This window comes from Haliotis cracherodii, unplaced genomic scaffold (assembly GCF_022045235.1).
Source record: "Haliotis cracherodii isolate W230 unplaced genomic scaffold, xgHalCrac1.p SCAF_19, whole genome shotgun sequence".
Lineage (NCBI taxonomy): Eukaryota > Metazoa > Mollusca > Gastropoda > Lepetellida > Haliotidae > Haliotis > Haliotis cracherodii.
In genome coordinates, this window is record NW_027266274.1 from 4,513,279 (window position 1) to 4,537,770 (window position 24,492).

At 41.9% G+C, this 24,492-nt stretch overlaps 3 protein-coding genes across 3 annotated transcripts; 1 reads left to right on the forward strand and 2 right to left on the reverse strand.

Annotated features, from left to right (window-relative positions):
• Window positions 1-1,346, reverse strand: LOC139466892 (nascent polypeptide-associated complex subunit alpha, muscle-specific form-like). The gene is made up of 2 exons (XM_071248619.1): window positions 1,297-1,346; window positions 1-910 (listed from the first exon to the last, which is right to left on the reverse strand). The coding sequence occupies exons 1-2, from the start codon at window positions 1,344-1,346 to the stop codon at window positions 1-3; spliced, it is 960 nt and encodes a 319-aa protein (XP_071104720.1).
• Window positions 1,347-2,893: 1,547 nt separating this feature from the next.
• On the forward strand, window positions 2,894-12,433 carry LOC139466701 (uncharacterized). Its single transcript, XM_071248335.1, has 6 exons — window positions 2,894-2,976; window positions 5,262-5,322; window positions 7,823-8,020; window positions 8,432-9,355; window positions 9,870-10,058; window positions 10,646-12,433. The coding sequence occupies exons 2-6, from the start codon at window positions 5,295-5,297 to the stop codon at window positions 10,960-10,962; spliced, it is 1,656 nt and encodes a 551-aa protein (XP_071104436.1). The 5' UTR covers window positions 2,894-2,976; window positions 5,262-5,294; the 3' UTR covers window positions 10,963-12,433.
• Window positions 12,434-13,316: 883 nt separating this feature from the next.
• Window positions 13,317-23,155, reverse strand: LOC139466702 (uncharacterized). The gene is made up of 8 exons (XM_071248336.1): window positions 23,071-23,155; window positions 21,119-21,609; window positions 20,008-20,116; window positions 19,594-19,710; window positions 17,275-17,381; window positions 15,520-15,593; window positions 14,909-15,092; window positions 13,317-14,033 (listed from the first exon to the last, which is right to left on the reverse strand). The coding sequence occupies exons 2-8, from the start codon at window positions 21,510-21,512 to the stop codon at window positions 13,900-13,902; spliced, it is 1,119 nt and encodes a 372-aa protein (XP_071104437.1). The 5' UTR covers window positions 21,513-21,609; window positions 23,071-23,155; the 3' UTR covers window positions 13,317-13,899.
• Between the last annotated feature and the right edge of the window lie 1,337 nt (window positions 23,156-24,492).

Below are 24,492 nucleotides of genomic sequence, written 5' to 3' on the forward strand. Positions count from 1 at the left end.
TTAATGTCTCTTGGTATGACGCTGCTTGGGATCGAACCCCGAACCTTCCACTCTACGGGCAGACCCTTTACCACTAGAACACGGAGGCAGTCGCACACCACTAGGACACGGAGACAGTCGCACACCACTAGAACACGGAGGCACACCACTAGAACACGGAGACAGTCGCACACCACTAGGACACGGAGACAGTCGCACACCACTAGAACACGGAGGCGCACCACTTGGACACGGAGACAGTCGCACACCACTAGAACACGGAGACAGTCGCACACCACTAGGACACGGAGACAGTCGCACACCACTTGGACACGGAGACAGTCGCACACCACTAGGACACGGAGACAGTCGCACACCACTAGAACACGGAGACAGACGCACACCACTAGAACACGGAGGCACACCACTTGGACACGGAGGCAGTCGCACACCACTAGGACACGGAGACAGTCGCACACCACTAGAACACGGAGACAGTCGCACACCACTAGAACACGGAGACAGTCGCACACCACTAGGACACGGAGTCAGTCGCACACCACTAGGACACGGAGGCAGTCGCACACCACTAGGACACGGAGACAGTCGCACACCACTAGAACACGGAGACAGTCGCACACCACTAGGACACGGAGACAGTCGCACACCACCAGAACACGGAGACAGTCGCACACCACTAGAACACGGAGGCACACCACTAGGACACGGAGGCACACCACTAGAACACGGAGACAGTCGCACACCACTAGGACACGGAGGCACACCACTAGGACACGGAGGCACACCACTAGAACACGGAGACAGTCGCACACCACTAGGACACGGAGGCACACCACTAGGACACGGAGGCACACCACTAGAACACGGAGACAGTCGCACACCACTAGGACACGGAGACAGTAGCACACCACTAGAACACGGAGACAGTCACACACCACTAGAACACGGAGACAGTCGCACACCACTAGGACACGGAGGCAGTCGCACACCACTAGGACACGGAGACAGTCGCACACCACTAGGACACGGAGACAGTCGCACACCACTAGGAGTTTCACTGGTCACATTATCTGACTCAAACGTGCTGGCCGCATTACTGCATTGGAGATACAAACGTACACCTGGAACGTGGTTGACGCAGTTCGCTGATGCAACTGGCTATTGCCCGGGCAATGGTTCAAGGCTCAGTTGCTGGGTAAACATATTGGAAATGACTCCGTCTCTCCAGGCAGTCCTACCTTATGTTTCAGTTCTTAATAGCAAACAATCTGCGTTTTAAGTGGAACTATGACTGACCCAGTAGTCTGAGGCGACAAATACAATGCAGAGTTGTGCCCCTTCGTCATGTCAGTATCCGCTGATTGCGAGTTTGCCTTGATTATGGTCCTCAGTCTGTGAGGACCGTACTTGTGCTCGGTGGATTCACCAAAATGGTAAGTAGTTGTGTCAGTGGTTGAATGATTTGATGAATGACTGAATGATTGATCAATGAGTGGATTTTTGAGTGATTGATTTGGTGGTTTGATAAGTGTTCGAGTGATTGAATGATTGTTTAGTGGTTAAATGGTTGAATAAGTGGTTGTTTGAGTGATTGACTAGTGGTTGAATGGTTGGATGAGTGGTTGTTTGAGTGATTGATTTAGTGGTTTAATGAGATGTTGATTGAGTGATTGATTAGTGGTTGAATGGTTTAATGAGATGTTGATTGAACGATTGATTAGTGGTTGAATGGTTGAATGATCGGTTGTTTGAGTGATTGATTAGTGGTTGAATGGTTGGATGAGTGGTGGTTTGATTGATTTAGGGGTATAATGAGAGGTTGATTGAGTGATTGATTAGTGGTTGAATGGTTGAATGAGTGGTTGTTTGAGTGATTTATTTAGAGGTTCATTGAGTGGTTGATTGAGTGATTGATTGGTGGTTGAATGGTTGAATGATTGGTTGTTTGAGTGATTTATTTAGTGGTTTAATGAGTGGTTGATTGTGTGATTGTTTAGTGGTTGCGTAAGTTGTCGAGTGAACGGTTGATTAGTTTAACTTGTCAGTTTAGTGATTTAGTTTCTGATTGGCTGAGTGATAGGTTGTATAAGTCACTGACTTTGGCTGAATGAATGTTCGCGTGAGCGAGGCTGAATAAGTGGTCGGATGCTTTTTTTTCTTTTGGATGCGCGGGTGAGTGATTGGTTTAGTAATTGTTTGAGTGGCAGAATGCTGTTGACTCGACAGCTACAGTGTGAAGTTTGCTGTTTAGGATGAATCCTTGGCTACAGACTGTACAGGGTTTGTTTGTTGTTGGTTGGTTAACGCCGCACTCAGAATATTCCAACACTATGAAGACGGTGTGTAAATAAATAATCGATTCTGGACCAGAAAATCCAGTGATTGACATCATGAGCATCGATCTACGCCATTGGGATACGATGACACACATCAACCATGTCATCGATCCTGAGTATCAGATCTCGTTAGTCGCCTCTTACGGCTAGCATGGGTTGCTGAAGACCAGTTCAAACCCAGATCTTTGCGGTTCTTCCGCTCATGAAAATCAGTTTCGAAAGTCATGTGACCGACGTCAGGACCACTGAAAAAGTCGTATATCGTGAAAACTTCACATTGACAAAACATAACTCTTTGTCATTTTCATTTATGAACGAAACATATGGGTTAGAGTAGTGTGATGATATACACTGCACTACAGACTATTTAGACACTCCTTCAAAGCTATGAAATTGAATCAGCGCCTATTAGTAAGTCTAACAGGTTTAAGTCGCTATCACCACACAGCCGAGCACGAAACTATATCTCCCTTCGTCACGAACTGTGATGATCTCGCCAGGGTAAATATGATACAGACATCGTTATCACGTGACCTTCACCCAGCTCGTGAAACGCCCCCTAATCAGGGAAATGTGCCTTTCTTAGGATATGCCTGCAATGGGACGAATGGTAGAGTGTCGATTTAACTAATTTTATCAGGTTGGTAATATATCAGAATTTATGTGTTTAATTATCTGTACTTTTTACGTGTTGCGGGACGCCCGTGTTTATTTCAGCTATGATCGATGTGCTTAATTATGTTTTGATTATGTTTGAAATATTACAAACAATTGTGCGTTTTATTCACTACAATTCCTCTTAAAAGTCAGTGATCACACATCTACACATAACTGTTTTCGTAACATTGATTATAGTTGTAAAAATGATCATACTTGAAAAATATTTTAAATTCAAATTACTATTTTAATATGCAAACAATTTGAACATTTTGGAACGAAATGCTGATATAGAGCTAAAAAAATATGTTCATAAGATCTTGAAAAGGTACATAATATCTTGTGTGAAACATTGACATAGACAGAAACTCATTGTGTTGTACATTGTCGGGCCCCACCCGATGACTGTGACGACGCATGTGTTTTAGCTTGTATGTGGTTTGTTCACTGCAGGTCTGTCAACTTCACAATCTAAGGTCAAAATACAAGGCATTGTCTACTTCGCGTCGCATGTGTTGTTACATAGCGTTAAGATTAGTACGATGTTCCGTTAAGTAAACAACCCAATATATTATTATATTTACGAAATTGTTAAAAGACGAAACAAACGTACGTCTCTTGTCGACGGACAAACATATATCAATCACCAACAGACAGACGCATATCTATCATTCAATAGACAGACACATATATATCATTCAACAGGCAGACGTATATCTATCATTCAATAGACAGACGCATATCCATCATTCAATAGACAGACGCATATCTATCGTTCAACAGACAGACGTATATCTATCATTCAACAGACAGACGTACATCTATCATTCAACAGACAGACGCATATCTATCATTCAACAGACAGACGCATGTCTATCATTCAACAGACAGACGTATATCCATCATTCAATAGACAGACGCATTTCCATCATTCAACAGACAGACGCATATCTATCATTCAACAGACAGGCGCATATCTATCATTCAACAGACAGACGTACATCTATCATTCAACAGACAGACGCATATCTATCATTCAACAGACAGACGCATGTCTATCATTCCACAGACAGACGTATATCCATCATTCAATAGACAGATGCATTTCCATCATTCAACAGACAGACGCATAACTATCATTCAACAGACAGACGCATATCTATCATTCAACAGACAGACTATATCTATCATTCAACAGACAGACGCATATCTATCATTCAATAGACAGATGCATTTCCATCATTCAACAGACAGACTATATCTATCATTCAACAGACAGACGCATATCTATCATTCAACAGACAGACTATATCTATCATTCAACAGACAGACGCATATCTATCATTCAATAGACGGATGCATTTCCATCATTCAACAGACAGACTATATCTATCATTCAACAGACAGACGTATATCTATCATTCAACAGACAGAATATATCTATCATTCAACAGACAGACGCATATCTATCATTCAATAGACAGACGCATATCTATCATTCAACAGACAGACGTATATCTATCATTCAACAGACAGACGTATATCTATCATTCAACAGACAGACTATATCTATCATTCAACAGACAGAGGTATATCCATCATTCAACAGACAGACTATATCTATCATTCAACAGACAGACGCATATCTATCATTCAATAGACAGACGCATATCTATCATTCAACAGACAGACGCATATCTATCATTCAACAGACAGACGTATAGCGGTCATCTACCAACTCGACATGGTTCTCTAGACATCCAATAGATGCGAGGTGATCAGTAAAAACTGCATAGGCTCGAGTGAGTGAGTGGGTGGGTGGGTGGGTAAATGAATTAGTGTGGTGTGGTGGGTGGGTGGGTGTTTGAGAGGGAGTGGGTAGGTGGGTGAGTCAGTGGGCGAGGATGTGTGTCTTTATTCCACTTTTTGCAACCTTCTCCACGGCGGCGGACCACCATAAATTAATTCACGCATCATAGCCATAACGGGAATCGAACCTGGGTCTTCGGCGTAACGAGCCACCGCTTTATGCACAAGGCTACCCGACCTCCCTATGAGGCTAGATGTTTAAAGAATGTACGAATGTGACTCTAAATACCACCCATCCATCAGCCTGATATATATCCGATATCATCTGTAATAGATCTGTGATGTCCTGTCACGTATCTTATCCGGTGATGATATCGACATACTTTGTGCATACTTCACGCTATTGTGGTTGTCGCTTCAGAGTCAGCGTTTTAAATAACTCTTTGTTTGTTATTTCAGTGTAAATAATTCATAAGCTGGGTGGGATTAAACATGGATCCTAATTTTTCAAGAAGGAATGGTGAGTATGCATGAAAAATATCTACAGTGGACCCTCGCTAACCCGCACAGTTCACCTTCGAAAAATTGCCCCGACTAACGAATCCTTGGCATAAAGTCATTTTTCACATATGTTAGCGTACCCAGGAACAATATTTTTTAATCACCCCAGATTGACAGGGGTTGATTAATAGGGTCCGAATTAACGAGGTTTCACAATTGTGTTATTTTTGTTTACAATATCATAATTGCAATTGTCCACATTCATTCTGTTAAATGTTGTATCAGATGAATAATTGTGATAAACAGTGTAGATTCTGCAAGTCCAAGTCTGGTTTTATTAAAAAAAGACGTACTCTTGGAGATGTTAATATTTCATGAATGGACATGGTTGGTGGCTCACATATCTCACATCCTACAACAGACCTGTATATGTCCTGCTCACAACTTTATCCAAATTGTCGACTGAATTTGCTAATTTCAGTAATGTGAACAATACACTTTATATATCATTAGGATATCTGAAAAATCTTGGACCTCGACACATTCCGAGTTGAACACCAAACTGAATTAACCTATCCCACTGGATGTGTTTGGACATGTCTGCTACAATATACCCTGTCTCCTACAATATACCCTGTCTGCTACAATATACCCTGTCTGCTACAATATACCCTGTCTGCTACAATATACCCTGTCTGCTACAATATACCCTGTCTGCTACAATATACCCTGTCTGCTACAATATACCCTGTCTCCTACAATATACCCTGTCTGCTACAATATACCCTGTCTGCTACAATATACCCTGTCTCCTACAATATACCCTGTCTCCTACAATATACCCTGTCTCTACAATATACCCTGTCTGCTACAATATACCCTGTCTCCTACAATATACCCTGTCTCCTACAATATACCCTGTCTCCTACAATAAAACCCTGTCTGCTACAATATACCCTGTCTGCTACATTATACCCTGTCTCCTACAATATACCCTGTATGCTACAATATACCCTTTCTGCTACAATATGCCCTGTCTCTACAATATACCCTGTCTGCTACAATATGCCCTGTCTCTACAATATACCCTGTCTGCTACAATAGACCCTGTCTGCTACAATATACCCTGTCTGCTACAATATACCCTGTCTGCTACAATAGACCCTGTCTGCTACAATATGCCCTGTCTGCTACAATAGACCCTGTCTGCTACAATATACCCTGTATGCTACAATAGACCCTGTCTGCTACAATATGCCCTGTCTCTACAATATACCCTGTCTGCTACAGTATACCCTGTCTGCTACAATATACCCTGTCTGCTACAATATACCCTGTCTGCTACAATATACCCTGTATGCTACAATATACCCTGTCTGCTACAATATGCCCTGTCTCTACAATATACCCTGTCTGCTACAATATACCCTGTCTCCTACAATATACCCTGTCTGCTACAATATACCCTGTCTGCTACAATATACCCTGTCTGCTACAATATACCCTGTCTCTACAATATACCCTGTCTGCTACAATATACCCTGTCTGCTACAATATATCCTGTCTCCTACAATATACCCTGTCTCTACAATATACCCTGTCTGCTACAATATACCCTGTCTCCTACAATATACCCTGTCTCCTACAATATACCCTGTCTCCTACAATAAAACCCTGTCTCCTACAATAAAACCCTGTCTGCTACAATATACCCTGTCTGCTACATTATACCCTGTCTCCTACAATATACCCTGTATGCTACAATATGCCCTGCCTGCTACAATATGCCCTGTCTCTACAATATACCCTGTCTCCTACAATATACCCTGTCTCCTACAATATACCCTGTCTCCTACAATAAAACCCTGTCTGCTACAATATACCCTGTCTCTACAATATACCCTGTCTGCTACAATATACCCTGTCTCCTACAATAAAACCCTGTCTGCTACAATATACCCTGTCTGCTACATTATACCCTGTCTCCTACAATATACCCTGTCTGCTACAATAGACCCTGTCTGCTACAATAGACCCTGTCTGCTACAATAGACCCTGTCTCCTACAATATGCCCTGTCTCTACAATATACCCTGTCTGCTACAGTATACCCTGTCTGCTACAATATACCCTGTCTGCTACAATAGACCCTGTCTGCTACAATATACCTTGTCTGCTACAATATACCCTGTCTGCTACATTATACCCTGTCTCCTACAATATACCCTGTCTCCTACAATATACCCTGTCTGCTACAATATACCCTGTCTGCTACAATAGACCCTGTCTGCTACAATATACCCTGTCTGCCGAAAGATACTGTGTGCTACAATATACCCTGTCTGCCGAAAGATACTGTGTAACATTATACCATGTCTGCTACAATATGCCATGTCTACTTCGGGATACACTGTTTACTATCTATACAGTCTGTATAATATTTACCAATACGTTGCTTTCCTTAATTATGAATTCACAACGCTTCCTTTCTGAAGTCCAGGCATGTGTTTATTTGCAAAGTCTTCCTGTACCATGATAACCCGGGAGAAGGACCGCTCCTGGCGGCAGCCGTCAAGTTCATCGAGAAGAGCTGTAACATCAACTTGAGTCACATTAAAGTCCGTGAGGTCCAGTACGCCAAGCCATTGTTGGTACTTCTCTGCCCCGTGGTCAATAAGACTGACCCCGATGTCAACGCTCTTCTCGACAGCTCTAGAGGTACTATTTCTATTCTGCAATCGATGTTGACATTCAATGTCTGACTAGAGTTCATGTAGGTTCGAACAACACTTCGGTGATACTGTCCACATCATTCATACAGAAATGTTGTAGTCTTGAAATGGATTCGTGTGGGTACTCAATCTTAACATAAATTGGAAATGTGCAAATTGAAAATCGTTGGATTACTTTTCAAGTAAATGTAGATATAGTACCTGTTTAAAATACCATCGCACTGCATTCCATCGAATGCTCAGCGATCTTGTCATACAGCATATGTGTCTTCTCAAACAACACTCTCATGTTTTAAGATAAAGCACCTTAGTGCAAACCTGAGGATGCCACTAATCACCATCGTCTTTGTGTGACAATAACTGCTTCACGTTACAATGACTACTTTCTTGTTGCCAGACGGCAGAGATGTGCTTCTAGTGATGATAAAACGAGCCGTTGAGCATTCTAAAAACAAAGACAGTTTGAATCATCTGAAAGACCCCATCTCAACCTCCACAAGAAACAGAGTCGGTGCCGCATGCACAATATTTTTTTCTGGCAAAGAGAAATTCAAAGGTTATAAGAATGAAAACGGACTGGCTGTGAACGAAATAAAGCGGGTAGTAAACCACTCTCTAGATCGTAAACCCTGGGCAACCCATTTCCCAGTTGGGCAGAGTGGAGATCAAGTTGATGGAACGTCCTCTACTGCAGCGCCACAAAACGATCCTCGTCCCATTCAGTTTGTTCAATCAACTCAGCAGGATAATGCTCAGCCAATCCAAGTCTTTCAGCCATCCCAACAACCTCAGCATGTACGTCCTGTACCTCATGTTCAATCAATCCAACAGACACAACCAATTCCACAGATTGTCCTCACTCCACCAAGTCAACCTGTCCCAGCAGTCGACCCTTTTCAAGCAGCCCCCGCCCAGCAAACTGTCGTTCAACCAGGTCAACCACCCCAGGCGGTTCATCCGTTTCAGACTGCAGGAATTCCACCCACCCAGGCGGTTGATCCGTTTCAGACTGCAGGAATTCCACCCATCCAGGCGGTTGATCCGTTCAAGACCGCAGGAACACAACCCAACCAGGTGGTTGATCCGTTTCATACAGGAACGCAACCCACACAGGCGGTCGACCCGTTTCAGACAGCAGGAACGCAACCGGTGCTTGGAGCAGTGGACAAGTTTGATGACTTTTTCGACCTTAGAGGGAATTCATCAAACAAAGGTTCAGGAGACCCATTTGCAGATGCTTTCAGTACACCACCTCCAGAAACGCCTGCCAACTTAAACTTTCCTCCACCGACACCTGCCCTAAAGGACGTCCGTAGCCCAGGTAATCCCTTGATATGTGAAGTAGTGGTTATATAGTACAACCATGTTCACATGGCAACCGATTCGCCCCAATTATTCTTTGTCCGTCGTGAAAGTGGGTTTCACTACAATGGTAAGCGTTTAGGAGCGCCGTGCCATTTGGCTCTCCTCTTATTTGAACGCGCTGAGGGGCCGACCGTTTGTTAATCAGGGTGGGGAGGATTTTTGCTCGAGTTTTGGGCCACATGCATGATTGTCTTATTTTTCCAAATACACTCAGGAACATGTAAGTGTCCTTCGCGAATAGAAACATTGAGCACTGAATGAACCATAAGGGTTAATTTACCCATAAATTAAGAAGATTCGATAGAGACGGCTCCTGATTAACCAGGTTCTTTTGTTATGATATTAACAAATGTCAGAGCCTGAATAAAATGTACCTTTGGCAGATATACAAATATATATCTGAGATCTGTAATTAAAATATGAGTATATGTCCTACTTCCATTTGACCATGTACCTTGATATGCTTTCAGTGTTCTATTTCTTTGACGACACCAGCCCCTTAGAACAGGACACCGTACATTTCATAGAAGAAAAGGGCAAATTCCAGCTGAAAGCTTGTCGCCGCCAAACAGCCGCCGTGGTGTCCCCTTTGGTCGTGTTTAGCCCATGTTACACAATGCCCGATGCCGATGCCAAGTCTGTCCTCGGACATAGCAGAGGTAAGGCACAAACGCCTTGTAGGGGTAATTCGTGCATAGTAAATTCTGATTTTGTCTCTTTGAACTTGAGACACGATCCAGGGGGAATTTTGGGGCAAAACAGGTCCACATGACCCATGCCTGTCATAGCCAACTGGTCAAAAGGTTTGACAGGCAACAGCGTGCCATTGTGCCTCGATGGCGAGTGGGTCTTGGACGCTTGTCCATGACTGGATTGCCCGGCCCAGGCTCGGGTATTTAGAGGCCGACTAGATGTAGATGGATAATTGCTTAACACAAAACGGATGCATTACATAACGACATGGCCTATGTTTGAGAGAGTACAAATAGATCATGCAAAACAGAGATACATAGCATTTTGGTGGTTACAACAGTTATCAACGTTCCATCGAGCACAGTTATACATTTGTTGCCTATGTTTATGAATTCAGGTGATAGAGGAACATATCATCGTTAACGCACATACAAAATATTACTTTTGTCGATTCTCAACGCACAATGGGATATGTGCTAGTGTACAAACGGCAATATTATCTCAATGAAGCTGGTTCTACATTATACAAAATATCCACTTTTCTTAACCACAGATGGCGGAGACGTATTCTTGGTCATCGTGGAACCTGTGTATAGTCACAAACCCAAAAAGCAGGCATCTATATCAGAGTCAGTACAGACAAAGATTGGTGCGTATGGGGTGCTCTCATATTCCCTGGATACTAAAACCTATGACAATACTCAGCCAAACATTGAGATGGTTACCAAACTACGTGGCTTCATTCAACAAATACAATCTCTAGCTGAAGACGATGACGACGACGATGATGATGAAGAAGAAGAACCTCCTTCCAATATCCTTATACTAGAGGGATTTCATGACCTCGGATTTGATGAATCAGACGCCTGACTAAAACAGACACTCCTCCTACTAGACGTATTCCTAATGTTGCACATTGTCGTAAAACAATCTCCGCTGGTAGCGCGCGTAACATTTCCAGCATTAGTTCAGACAGTTATGTGGAACTTAATCGGCAGTCTTACGCGTTGCAAATAATGGGATGCCAAAACGTTGATTAAACAATGCATCCTTTATCGAATCGAACAAAACCTATGGTACTACGTTAATGGCGATTCAGTTATCCTTGTTCTACCGATATGTATTCGAGGTCTGTTATATATAGAACAATAACCTCCTTCCAATATCCTGATGTAAGGATGATGGTGTGCCGCGTGTCCTACACAACATCGCGATTAGAATGGACTCATGTTATCATGACCCTATACGTGTGGCAATGGCATTACAAAGTGTGAGCGTCTCATGTAACAAATCTCCACTCAACAACATGCATTTCCACAATAATGCAGATTGCAGGATGTAATTTGATTATCACTTGTTACATGCCAAATTTATGCAAATGTACACGATATGGTCACCATGCATGCTTACTGACACTTCAAACCTAGCGCCCTTCGATCCCGATCCTGACTCGACCGGTTCGCAAGAACCGCACGCGGCGTGGACGCGATTCTATCAATCGAAATCTGGGAGGAATCATTTTCGCCATCCTTGACTTTCAAGTTATTGTGTCGCCATTCTATTATGACAAATACCCTTGGCCCATATACCCATAGCTTCGTTTTAGAAGTGACTTCACCATTTTCATGTTCCCTGTCAGTAGTCCGTCTCTCGTCCATGGGGGTAATCTGATTGGAGCGCTGTTTGAGGGTCCTTTGGACTCAAAACGAAATGTAATACACTGGGTAATCTAGAATGAGTTTTCACGCGGTGCATTAGGATCTTGTCGTTTCGATCGTGATTGAAGGAGCGTTAGTTTTGAATATCAGAGAACATGTGTAAACATTTTTCAATGAATGCCATTTACATGTGTTTGTTTCTTGTTTTACGACGCACTCAGCAGTATTGTATGTACAGTTTCACCTACTCACCAAATTGTAATATACACATTGTCAATGAATTGAATGAATGGGTGTATACAAGTTCAATGTCGCGCCGGCACTGTTCGTTCCCATTGGGACAAATTGTGTTAACAATGCCTACGTGTGCACGTATTTATTTTTAACAAAAAACATCTTGAGAATCACAATAAAATTTTATTGATTTCGGAAAAACTGCATTTTATTTTCATGTTGTATGAATGGGCCTCATTATGACATGCGCGGTATCAGACCTGTAATTATACCTCAGTAAGTGTCGTTATATCACCTGGTTCCACGAATCTAACCTAGCACATGTAATTTTTGTGGCCGACAATTTAATTTTCTTCAACAGCTCATGCTTTAAGAGTGAGTGAGGGAGTAAGTGAGTTTTTGATTTTACGCTGCTTTTGGCAATATCACGGCGGGGACACCAGAAATGGGCTTCACATATTGTACCCAAGTCGAGAATCGAAACCGGGTCTTTGGCATGACGAGCGAATTCTTTAACCACTAGGCTACCTGACCACCCGTTGCATTATGGTGTTTTTCATGAACTTCGGAGACATTTTAATTTTATGTTTAAATCCCAGCTTCCCCAAAGCCTAAAATGAGAACACTCAGAGCACGAGTACGGTCCCAATCACAGTGAATCTAACTTTAAACATATATCAACCATTTTTGCTGGGATCTCTTGTTAAAGACAATATGTTTCTCTGACAGGAAAATGTCAATATTTTTCAGGACAACAAAGCATGCCCAGCAAACATGTTTTCTCTTTATACAAACCTTGAGTCAAAATTATCTTTCCGATATTTCATGGAAATATTCTTAAAAGAAGTTTTGTTAACAAGGTGTCCACTACCCTGTATCAAAGTCTAGAAACTAGCCTGACACTATTGCCTCAGGAAGATGCGTTCCAGGGTACCCATTATACTAGACTGGAGATGTAATACTCTTGGTAGTCTAGTAGGACTCTCCATGTAAATACTGGGTGCAGTTGTTTGTGTTGTTGAAGTCCTAGTTGTAGCAACATTTGGTAATCTTTTGTAGATGAGGACTGTTGACAGACTGATTCACACATTTAACCAGTTCAATAAATTAAAAAATATCCCCAAAATGGCACAAAAATGTTGTACACAGTATTTTCCAAATTTGTTTGATACACTTTCTTACGATGAGTGACCAAACAAATATTAGAATTTCATGTAATGAAGCATTTCTGGTGCTGAACTTTGAGATGAATTATTTACATCAGGGAATTATTATAAGCAAACCAATACAAAATAGGCTTTGAGGCTTTTTGATTTAAATATTTTTCACTGTAAAGCAGAAAATATTTCTTTTCAAAGAAATTAAACAATAATTTGAACACGAGTATCAGACAAGCTCTTCTTTATTCAGTAACATAAAACCTGTGTGTGAGGTTGTGCTAATTTGGAATAAAACCATACTACCCACACCACCACCTTGAAACAGGGTACAAAGTGTTTCCACTGATACTTTCCAAGTTTTCTGAACATTTAGTGAAAACCTTTTGATATTTTTGAATACTTGAACAGAGACATTGAGAGATCAATATTTCAAAACATTCTTTCAGTTAATATACATATGAAAGTCAGCTGGTATGACTTTACAGACGAAGAGGTCTGCATGAATGCTGTAGCTGACACGTTGTGGTGGCCATTTTGATTTAGAAAAAAATATAAACTCATTGTAATGACTGTAATGATAGGACAGACAAATTCTGCTGTTTTGGAGTAAAGGGAGCTTGGTTGATCAGAAACCTGACTTCTGACTCAGTTTCACTCGCTAATAAATATCAATAGATTACTCATTATTGCAATATGAGATATATACATTGTCATAACAAAGGATCAAACATCCACAACACATGATCAACAGGCCATCATGATGAGGCTGGGTTCAGGTGCTGCAGTATACTCAGCACTTGGTCCACTATTATATCACAGTGGGGTTTATGTACAATGTGGCCTCCCCTTTCAAACAGCAGGACCCGCACCATCCAGTCGTCTACACAAGCTGAAAAGAGGAGGTTGAGACTAGGACACACACAGAGTATACAATGAGAGACATATAGGTACTGAAGCTAGATGATTGTTATATGAAAAAAGGATATACTGATTAAAATCTTGTAATAATGGATAAGAGTTTCACTCTTAAGGAGTACAAGGACCCACTGACCATCAAATTTAAAAAAATATACAAAATAAGCAAAAACATTCTGTATGGAAATATATTTTCAGCCCTTAAGTGAGAAATGAGTTGGTTTTAATGAAGACAAAACTGTTTATCACTTGCTGTACGAGTCATTTACTATATGAGGGGTTGGGTCTGAGGGAATCAGGGGAGGGTCACCCATAAATATGACAGTCTCTTGGGGAGAGTAATAAAAATGATTATATTTTAGGGTCATGAAAATGTGGAAATCATATAATAAAATATTAAGTTCTTTTGCATTTTGTCTTGTCAGGGAGGGTCATGAAAAAAAATGTATTAGGCCATGACGAAATATTTCAAATATATGAGAACCAATAGGGGAATCAAGAACAGAGCAAATCGGGGATTTTGAATCCATGATCATAGTATCCTTCGTGCCTAAGGGAAGCAACTATGCACAGCAAATTGTGGCATCATGGAAATTTGGGCCACCAGTGCCCAAAACACGTTCCTCAAAAATGGTAAATACAAATCTTGCATGAAGAAACTGACTGTTAATACAATTGTCTACCTGAGGAGGGGCAGTGGGGTAGCCTAGTGGTAAAAGTGTTCGCTCATCACAACGAAGACACAGGTTCAGTTCTCCACATGGGTACAATCTGTGACTCTCATTTCTGGTGTCCCCTGCTGTGATATTGCTGGAACATTGCTAAAACCAAACTCACTCACTCACTCACCTGGCAGAGCATCCTTGAATGCTACACTGTTGTCAGGATACTGTACAATGTTCTGCTGGGGGATGTGGAGATGCTTGCTGATGACCTCAAATGGAATCTCCCACTCTAGAAGCTTGTCACTGAGTGAGTGGGCTATAAACAATGGCACCTTCTTCCTCCTAATCTGTTGGGCATGGCTGGCAACCTACAATGAATCAACATTTCTTTGTCAAGAAATACTCTTAACAATTTAATTATAAGTTCATACTGTCCCAACATTTCCTCTAAAACAAGAGCCACAAGGCCCTGTAGCTCACACAATGTTTAATCCCCATCCCCTTTACAGCTATTGAAAACATCATTTTGTGGATGACAATTTTTCTTTTTTCCAACAGTGTTAGACATAATGATTTATTTCAAGCATTTTCTTTGGGGGACAAAATCCCAGTCCCCCCCTCAAGTCTATAGGGGTTACGGTAGCTAATGGAAGTTCACAAGCTAAGGCTAAAATTTAACAGAAAAGGAAACGTAATGACAGAAGACAAATTCAGATGAGTAGAGTCAGGCTTTTACAACATACAAATCTGCACAAGTAAGACACAAATGTACGTCTATTAAATCTGAAGACTTACATTGTGAAACTGAGGCCCTGCTACCATATGCTGGGCTGCAACTAAATGTGTTCCTGTCTTAATTCCGGAAAACCCTGAAATACAAGAAGCATGGTCTCAAGTCCACCATTTTAGTACACAAAAGAATAACATGAAACTAAACCTGCTACCTCGACCCCAGATTGATATTTGTTGTAGCTAGGTACCTATAGAGCCTTTACATGAAAATCATTGATGTGGTCGACAGTTTTGGATTAGTGAACACAGGTACATTGTGGGACTGCACTCTAGAATCTCATGACCAATCCACCCTCTCTCCACCTCCAGCGCTGCAGTTGTACCATTACATTTGATGAATCAGGATATGAAACATGTGTAACTCTTAAGGAAAAGTAATATAAGCTACAGAACATATCATGACCTGACTATCATATTCACATGCCATATTGCACATGTACATCAGCGTTAAAACAGCAAACCATAAACTTACTGAGTAGTGGTATAATGCACTGATGCATAGGTGGATCACAATTGTTTACTTCTTGATACAAGTATTGATCACAGTTGCACACACAGAAAACAATATCAATATAAATGACTGCTTTAATAACTATTACACCAAATACTAGTAAGTAGTGAAAATTAATTGTAAAAACATAATATTTTCATCCATTGCATCATACTTGACACTGATAACTGTAAATCGTCCGAGTGCCAGGTATTTGGCTATCCTGTCTATGAAAAGAGCACCTCAGAAAAGAGCAGATGCAAGTATCATGATACGTATCGGATCGTGAAAAGGTATTGTGATATGTATTGAATCATGAGTAAGGTATCGTGATATGTATCAGATCGTGAGTAAGATATCGTGATACATATTGGATCATGAGTAAGGTACTGTGATATGTATTGGATCATGAGTAAGGTATCGTGATACGTATTGGATCGTGAGTAAGGTATCGTGATACCACTCGGATCGTGAGTAAGGTAATATGCTACGTATTGGATTGTAAGTATGGTATCATGATACGTATCAGATTGTGAGTAAGGTATCGTGATACGTATTGGATCGTGAGTTAGGTATCATGATACTTATCAGATTGTGAGTAAGGTATCGTGATACGTATTCGAACGTGAGTTAGGTATGGTGATAACACTCGGATTGTGAATAAGGTATCATGATACGTATCGGATTGTGAGTTAGGTATCATGATACGTATCAGATTGTGAGTAAGGTATTGTGATACGTATTGGATCATGAGTAAGGTATGGTGATATGTATTTGATTGTGAGTAAGGTATCGTGATACGTATCAGATCGTGAGTAAGGTATCGTGATACGTATCGGATAGTGAGTAATGTATTGTGATATATATCGGATCATGAGTAAGGTATAGTGGTACGTATCAGAGCGCGAGTAAGGTATCATGGTTGGTTGGTTGGTTTGTTGTTTAACGCCGCACTCAGCAATATTCCAGCTATATGATGGCGGTCTGTAAATAATTGAGTCTGGACCAGACAATCCAGTGATTGATATCATGAGCATCAATCCACGCAATTGGGATCGATGACATGCATCACCCAAGTCAGAGAGCCTGACCACCCGATCCCGTTAGTCGCCTTTTCTGACAAGCATAGTCACCTTTTACGGCAAGCATGGGTTGCCGAAGACCTATTCCACCCCGGAATCTTCACGGGTCGTAAGGTATCATGATATGTATCGGATCACACAGTTGGTGTATCTTCCCAGCCCTACAATAAACAGGTATGAACTTACCCACACTGTTGTAGATTCTACTCAACAAAGGCAGTGCAACAGAATGCCCAGCTTCAACACGAAGCAGTGCAGACAAGACCTTAATGATGAAGTGTGGACGGATTACTCTGCAGCAAAGACAACACAGAATGTTTCCTACATTGGAATACAGTTGATTCCTGTCTGATAAGCAAGCACAAACACAGCTATAGAAAAAAGAGGTGCGCACTTAAAATATATTATACATGACACTGTAGCTCACCTGGATAGATAACAGTTTCTAATGTCAACAAAAACAGCATTTCAATAAAAGTTATGGTCAGCATTGCAACTAAAATGTTTTCTGCATACATCTGTACTTACTTGGGACAAACATAAAAACAAATATGAAGCAAGTAACTAAATTAAATTTGCACAATGTTTCTAAATCTGAAAGAGTGTATGTATCATTGTAAAAGACCCCAATGCAATGCAAAGGCAGATCCAGAGGTGGGAGCGAGCAGGAGGAGTTTGACCTGAGGAGTTGGAGTTTGACCGGAGGAGTTTGACCAGAGGAGGAGTTTGACCTGTGGAGGAGTTGGACTGGTGGTCGAGTTGGACTGGAGGAGGAGATGGAATGGAGGAGGAGATGGACTGAAGGTCGAGTTGGACTGGAGGAGGAGATGGAATGGAGGAGGAGATGGAATGGAGGAGGAGTTGGACTGGAGGAGAAGATGGAATGGAGGAGGAGTTGGACTGGAGGTCGAGTTGGACTGGAGGAGGAGATGGAATGGAGGAGGAGTTGGACTGAAGGAATTGAACCAGTGGAGGAGTTGGAATTGGACCTGAGGAGTTGGACCGGAGGAGGAGTTGGACCGAAGGTGGAGTTGGACCGGAGGAGGAGTTGGACTGAAGGAGGAGTTGGACTGAAGGAGTTGGACTGCAGGAGGAGTTGGAGTGCAGGAGTTGGAATGGAGGAGGAGTTGGACTGAAGGATTTGGACCTGAGGAGTTGGACCGGAGGAGGAATTGGAACTGAGGAGTTGGACTGGAGGAGGAGTTGGACTGGGTCAGGAGTTGGACTGAGCGAGGAGTTGGACTGAAGGAGGACTTTGACCGGAGGAGGAGTTTGACCGGAGGAGGAGTTTGACTGTAGGAGGAGTTGGACTGAAGGTGTTGGACTGGAGGAGGAGTTGGACTGAAGGAGTTGGACAGGAAGAGGAGTTGGACTGGAGGAGGAGTGGGACTGAAGGAGTTGGACTGGAGGAGGAGTTGGACTGAAGGAGTTGGACTGGAGGAGGAGTTGGACTGAAGGAGTTGGACCGGAGGAAGAGTTGGACCGGTGGAGGAGTTGGACTGAAGGAGGAGTTGACTTAAGGAGTTGGACTGGAGGAGGAGTTGGACTGAAGGAGTTGGACTGGAGGAGGAGTTGGACTGAAGGAGTTGGACTGGAGGAGGAGTTGGACTGAAGGAGTTGGACAGGAGTTGGACTGGAGGAGGAGTTGGACTGGAGAAGGAGTTGGACTGAAGGAGTTGGACTGGAGGAGGAGTTGGACTGGAGAAGGAGTTGGACTGAAGGAGTTGGACAGGAGGAGGAGTTGGACCGGGGGAGGAGTTGGACTGGGTCAGGAGTTGGACTGAGCAAGGAGTTGGACTGAAGGAGGAGTTGGACCGGAGGAGGAGTTGGACTGTAGGAGGAGTTGGACTGAAGGAGTTGGACAGGAGTTGGACTGGAGGAGGAGTTGGACTGGAGGAGGAGTTGGACTGAAGGAGGAGTTGGACTGAAGGAGTTGGACAGGAGTTGGACTGGAGGAGGAGTTGGACTGGAGAAGGAGTTGGACTGAAGGAGTTGGACTGGAGGAGGAGTTGGACTGGAGAAGGAGTTGGACTGAAGGAGTTGGACAGGAGGAGGAGTTGGACCGGGGGAGGAGTTGGACTGGGTCAGGAGTTGGACTGAGCAAGGAGTTGGACTGAAGGAGGAGTTGGACCGGGGGAGGAGTTGGACTGGGTCAGGAGTTGGACTGAGCAAGGAGTTGGACTGAAGGAGGAGTTGGACTGAAGGTGTTGGACAGGAGGAGGAGTTGGACTTAAAGAGTTGGACTTAAGGAGTTGGACTGGAGGAGGAGTTGGACTGAAGGAGGAGTTTGACTGAAGGAGTTGGTCAGGAGTTGGACTGGGTGAGGAGTTGGACAGGAGTTGGACTGGAGGAGGAGTTGGACTGAAGGAGTTGGACAGGAGTTGGACTGGGTGAGGAATTGGACAGGAGTTGGACTGGGTGAGGAATTGGACAGGAGTCGGACTGGGTGAGGAATTGGACAGGAGTTGGACCGGTGGAGGAGTTCAACTGGGTGAGGTGTCAGACCTGTGTGGTCTTGCTCCAACAGGACTCAGGAGGCCAGCAGATTTGAACATGTCCCACTCAGCCAGGACCTTGTAGCTCACCCAGGCTCCAGCACTGTGGCTCAACAGCATGTCAACTCTGAAACAACCACACTAGCTCATCATGGCATATTGGTAACTTGGTCAAGTACGTCTCGCAAATGATATTTCTAGGTCTCTAAGATTTTTTTTTTCATGGCACCTCTTAAACACTAGATTTGCATGTTGCCACTAAAGGAAACATGCCCCTTTACATTTTTGTTTGTTGTTAGTCTGAAAATATAACTACGAAATGAAATTATTATGAGAATTGTGCCACTCTCAGTATTTGCAGTACTTTCCTACTAACAAAACTTTCCAGGTTTACAATATTCAAGATTACTGTGGAGAGAGTTACCTGTGGATATCCATAGTGTCTAATAGAGTTTTGACGACGCGTGCTCTTCCTTGAGTTGTAAAGTCAAAGTGATTCAGCTGCCATGTTTCAAGTAGACTTCCTTCAAAACCTGAAAAAGGTTACCATGGTATCAAGTTTAGGGGAATACATGACCAGGATAGACAGCATCCTTTCACATGGAATTTATTGCAGAGAGAAAAACTTTGCACCATGAAATCAAAATTTCTGGGCTTGATTGTAGCGCCATCAGTGGTTATTATGAGTTGTCTCTTTTTGCCCCTCCTGTTGACAAATCAGATACCACCTCTCATATCAATTGCATTTGCTTCAAACAAAATGGTGCTTAGTCAAGACGATCTGATCGATAATTATAGTATGTATTGTGACAAAACGGGTCTTACTTCGCAAATCCCATCATCATGTGTGTACCTTGATAAAAACATGAAAAGATTTTGAAAATATCTGTCAATGCAGAGTTGGTAGTACAAATGCTTTGCAAATCCTGCAATCAACCAAAATCTGCACGGCTATTGACAAACTGGATGTCGATTCCATTACGAGATTTTGACTGGACTATGCATAAGACTCACTTGTCCAGCCAGAATATAACTCCAGAATAACAGTCTAGTTCGGCAAGGGTGGAACTGGACTTTTATAGTCAGTCAACTCCCTTGCCTCAAGGGACCCAGGAAGATCCGGGGTGGAATAGGTCTTCAGCAACACATACTTGCCTTAAAAGGTGACCATGATTGTCGTAGGCAAATAACGGGATTGGTTGGTCAGGCTTGCTGACTTGGTTGATGCATGTCATCTATCCCAACTGCGTGGATTGATGCTCATGATATCAATCACTGGATTGTCTGGTCCAGACTCGATTATTTACAGACCGCCGTCATATAGCTGGAATATTGCTGAGTGAGGCGTAAAACAACAAACCCAACCCTTGCCTGAAGAAGATGCTTAATCAGGTGAATACTGAGTTAACTTATTGAGTTCATATCTTTTCACGCTGATATTAAATATTCCCCTGAATCCATGAAAGTGACATGTCTTCATGTTCTTCCAGCTTCTAAACACCTGCATCAGACTGAAATACTTGCAGTTCATGTACCTGGAAATGTTGGTGCGACAACACGGACTCCTCTCTTATGTAGCTGAGAGATGAGTGGCTCAAAGTCATCCCCCTGGCCCGGCAGTCCATGGACCCCAAACACAATCGGCTTGTCTGTGGCTCCACGGTGGGTGTCAATAACACTCACAGTACATTCAATGTCAGTGTCACCATCTAGCACACTCTTCTGTACTATCTGATACTTGTGGAACCAGCTTGAAGGTAGTGACGATGTACACATTGGTCTCCTCCTCACATGTGATACTGAGTTATCCTGCAGCTTTGAGGAATTTGGATAAAGGAGGTTGATGGTTATTTCATGGCTATTTCTCAAGTTTATTTGATGAAGACATTTTCTGTGCCAGGCTGTCGATCTTATCAAATGTTTTGCCATGTCTTGGATATCAACAATTCTTGAAAATTATTCCTGCTGAATGTAGATTGTGGCTTAAGAACAACAAGTGTTCATATTTTCCTTATGTTCTTAATCCCTGAAAAAGAGAAACAAAAACATCATAGTTGCATTCATCGGTTTGATTCACCATGTACTGATATGTCAGTATATTTGATATACTTGATATATTTGATGTATGTTTGATGCTGACTGCGATGTAGTGGCTATCATATCTTATACATTTATACACTGTTTAACCATATATATCACTTCTGTAGTTTTCTACATAGTGAGTGAGTTATAATTTTACATCACATTGGTAATATTGCAGCCATATCGCGATTTCTACATACATTATTGCAGATGTGTCAGTAGCAACATACATTTCATTGTATGCTGGAGAGCGAGCCAACTAATCAGGTGACCGAACTTATGTGACGTTGTTTCTAGGTCATGTGTGTTGACTTCAAACATAGCGGGCAAAGTATCGATCGATCTAACGGTAGATTTCAATGGAACTTTGTTAAAATTGACGCTTATAATCAGTAATTAAGGTGAACTTTTGTTTTCTTTATGTTTGTTTTGTTTTCCGCTAGAACGGTGTGGGATTGCTTTTGTGATCGAACTTATGTTACGCAAGGATATATCAGATGCAATAGATGTTTTCTGTATCCCATATACCATGTTATTGTAGTACTTATTCTCCTATTCCTAGCGTTACATACAGTGTGTTCTCTATAGCTATTGTATTTGTATGCTGGTAGACATGTATGGCACATTTAACCATACATGCAACAGGGTATTATGTGTATCTTGATGTATTAACCAGATACAAATTACTAGATGGATGTAATGTAAGTGCTAATTGTTTATCATTAACATAAGTGATATTTGTATGTTCATTTAAAACCTGCAAACAGTAATTGTAACAGTGTGTACTTTTTTAAGATTCTATTTTACATTTTTTATGTTAATTCTTTCAGGTCGACATCGAAACAGAATACCAATATTCTGAAAAAACTTCAGCACCAATTTAACCTAGATCTAGATTCTATTATTTTATTATTTCATTATTATGTCATAATGTGTCTTGATTCTTTCATTCTTTGTCGTAAATGTCTTGACAATTTTCATCAAAGTTATACACTGCATTTATTATAGATCTAACACATTTTTACACAAAAAAATAATCTCACGTTCAAATGGAAAAAAACACAAATCATTGAGCAAATGAATGTGTTGGGGTATTTCAATTTAAACTAAAAGAGATCATCTACTGTGTGTCACTCTGTCTATAGCAGCAATTGCAGCGACTAGTTCATAAATACGCTACTGTACCCACAGGTCACTCATTCACCACTGCTCAGTCTAGTATCGACTGAGCAATGTATCGCTGACAACCAGTGCCGATGCTAGCGTTTCACGTTCATCTCCAGGTACAAAGTCCACATGTGTGACTTATAGTTATACCGATTGTATTTAAACCCATTCAAGAACACCACAAGGTCAAGCAAATATAGAATGAGATAAAACATGGGACACTATTCACAATACGTACCAGATCCGCCCGATCTATATACACCTTCCTCTCATCTTGTCATCACGAAAACAACAAACACATGTCGAGGAGTGCAGACGATGATATGTGTGTGGAGCTTCGATTCCTTGCAACGACTTAGACGCCCGCTAACTGTTACATGCAGTGTACAGAGCTTCTGACAGATTACCTCCCCTCAATTGAAGCTCCTTCCCAGCGCGTGACACCGTAATATCGCGGTGGTATCTCCGCAAGGACTATCGCTGTGAGGAGCTTGAACGGGAGCGGACTTCAAAAGCTCTCACAGCGAAAATCTCGTTCGTGGAGTTTCTATACGCTTTACCTTTCTTCTTGTTGTTGGTGGTTTGGTTTGTTGTTTAACGCCGCACTCACCAATATTCCTGCTATATGATGGCTGGCTGTAAATAATCGAGGCTGGACCAGACAATCCAGTGACTAACATCATGAGCATCATTCCACGCAACTGGGATACGATGACATGCATGAACCAAGTCAGCTTGACCATTCGATCCCGTTAGTCGCCTCTTACGACAAGCATGGGTTGCTGAAGACCTATATTCTACCCCGGATCTTCATGGGTCTTAATTAAAGTACTCTTTACCGGGAGGGCAAGGAAAGGCATTGGAAGGAGACTGAACATTGGACAAACTCCATTCCAGCGCGTGACACATTCGCTAGCCGCTATATGTCAGTTTAGGGGTAAAACTATACGTGACAATTTTGTTTCGTTAGTAAAATGATTCCACTTTTACAGTAATATGTAACCGTGTTATTAATTATACTTGGTGTCAGATAAGACTTTCGTTCTTTTTTTTTATTTTTGAACTTGTATTTTTTTACTTTCCTAATCGATCAAAGTTACGCTGTCGAACAAGTTAAAATCTATTTGAGCAATGTTTTTTTCTGACGTACGTTTTTTACTTTAGATGTTCGAATCCGTAAATTGAATTGTTTTTAAACAGTGTCGCCTTGTCTCACCATATCTCACGTTCGGCTTTTACCACCAAGCTAGCGTCATTTGTAGGCAGACTGGTCTCACTGCACTCGCATTTTATTGTGAAATTTCGTCTTTACTTTAAAAGTATATCATTACATAACCGTCAACGTCGTTAAACTCGCATGCCTTCTAATACCGATATCACCTTATGATCTATGAACTCAAAAAATGTTAGACTACCAAATTTACGTAAGGCAACATAAACCGGCTTGAAAAAAGTATACAGTTGACAATACACATTTCACTCCACTCATTACTGTGTACTGTGACCCCAAGTTCCTTGTGACGTCACCTGTTGTGTGAGACTCATTGATATAATGCATGTAATATCGCCTATATGATACCTGTATCAATTTGTTTGTTTGTTGTTTAACGCCGCATTCAGCAATATTCCAGCTATATGACGTCGGTCTGTAAATAATCGA

Bases quoted from the DNA above. Each gene is read 5' to 3' on its own strand.
- LOC139466892 (XM_071248619.1), bottom strand. From the start codon at position 1,346: ATGACGAAGGGGCACAACTCTGCATTGTATTTGTCGCCTCAGACTACT. The intron at 911-1,296 runs GTCAGTCATAGT...TCCGTGTTCTAG, and splicing joins TTGTCGCCTCAGACTACTGG to TGGTGTGCTACTGTCTCCGT.
- LOC139466701 (XM_071248335.1), top strand. From the start codon at position 5,295: ATGGATCCTAATTTTTCAAGAAGGAATG. The intron at 9,356-9,869 runs GTAATCCCTTGA...ATATGCTTTCAG, and splicing joins AAAGGACGTCCGTAGCCCAG to TGTTCTATTTCTTTGACGAC. The intron at 10,059-10,645 runs GTAAGGCACAAA...TCTTAACCACAG, and splicing joins TGTCCTCGGACATAGCAGAG to ATGGCGGAGACGTATTCTTG.
- LOC139466702 (XM_071248336.1), bottom strand. From the start codon at position 21,512: ATGGCAAAACATTTGATAAGATCGACAGCCTGGCACAGAAAATGTCTT. The intron at 15,594-17,274 runs GTAAGTTCATAC...CTTGTATTTCAG, and splicing joins TAGAATCTACAACAGTGTGG to GGTTTTCCGGAATTAAGACA. The intron at 14,034-14,908 runs GTGAGTGAGTGA...TCCTCTTTTCAG, and splicing joins ATTCAAGGATGCTCTGCCAG to CTTGTGTAGACGACTGGATG.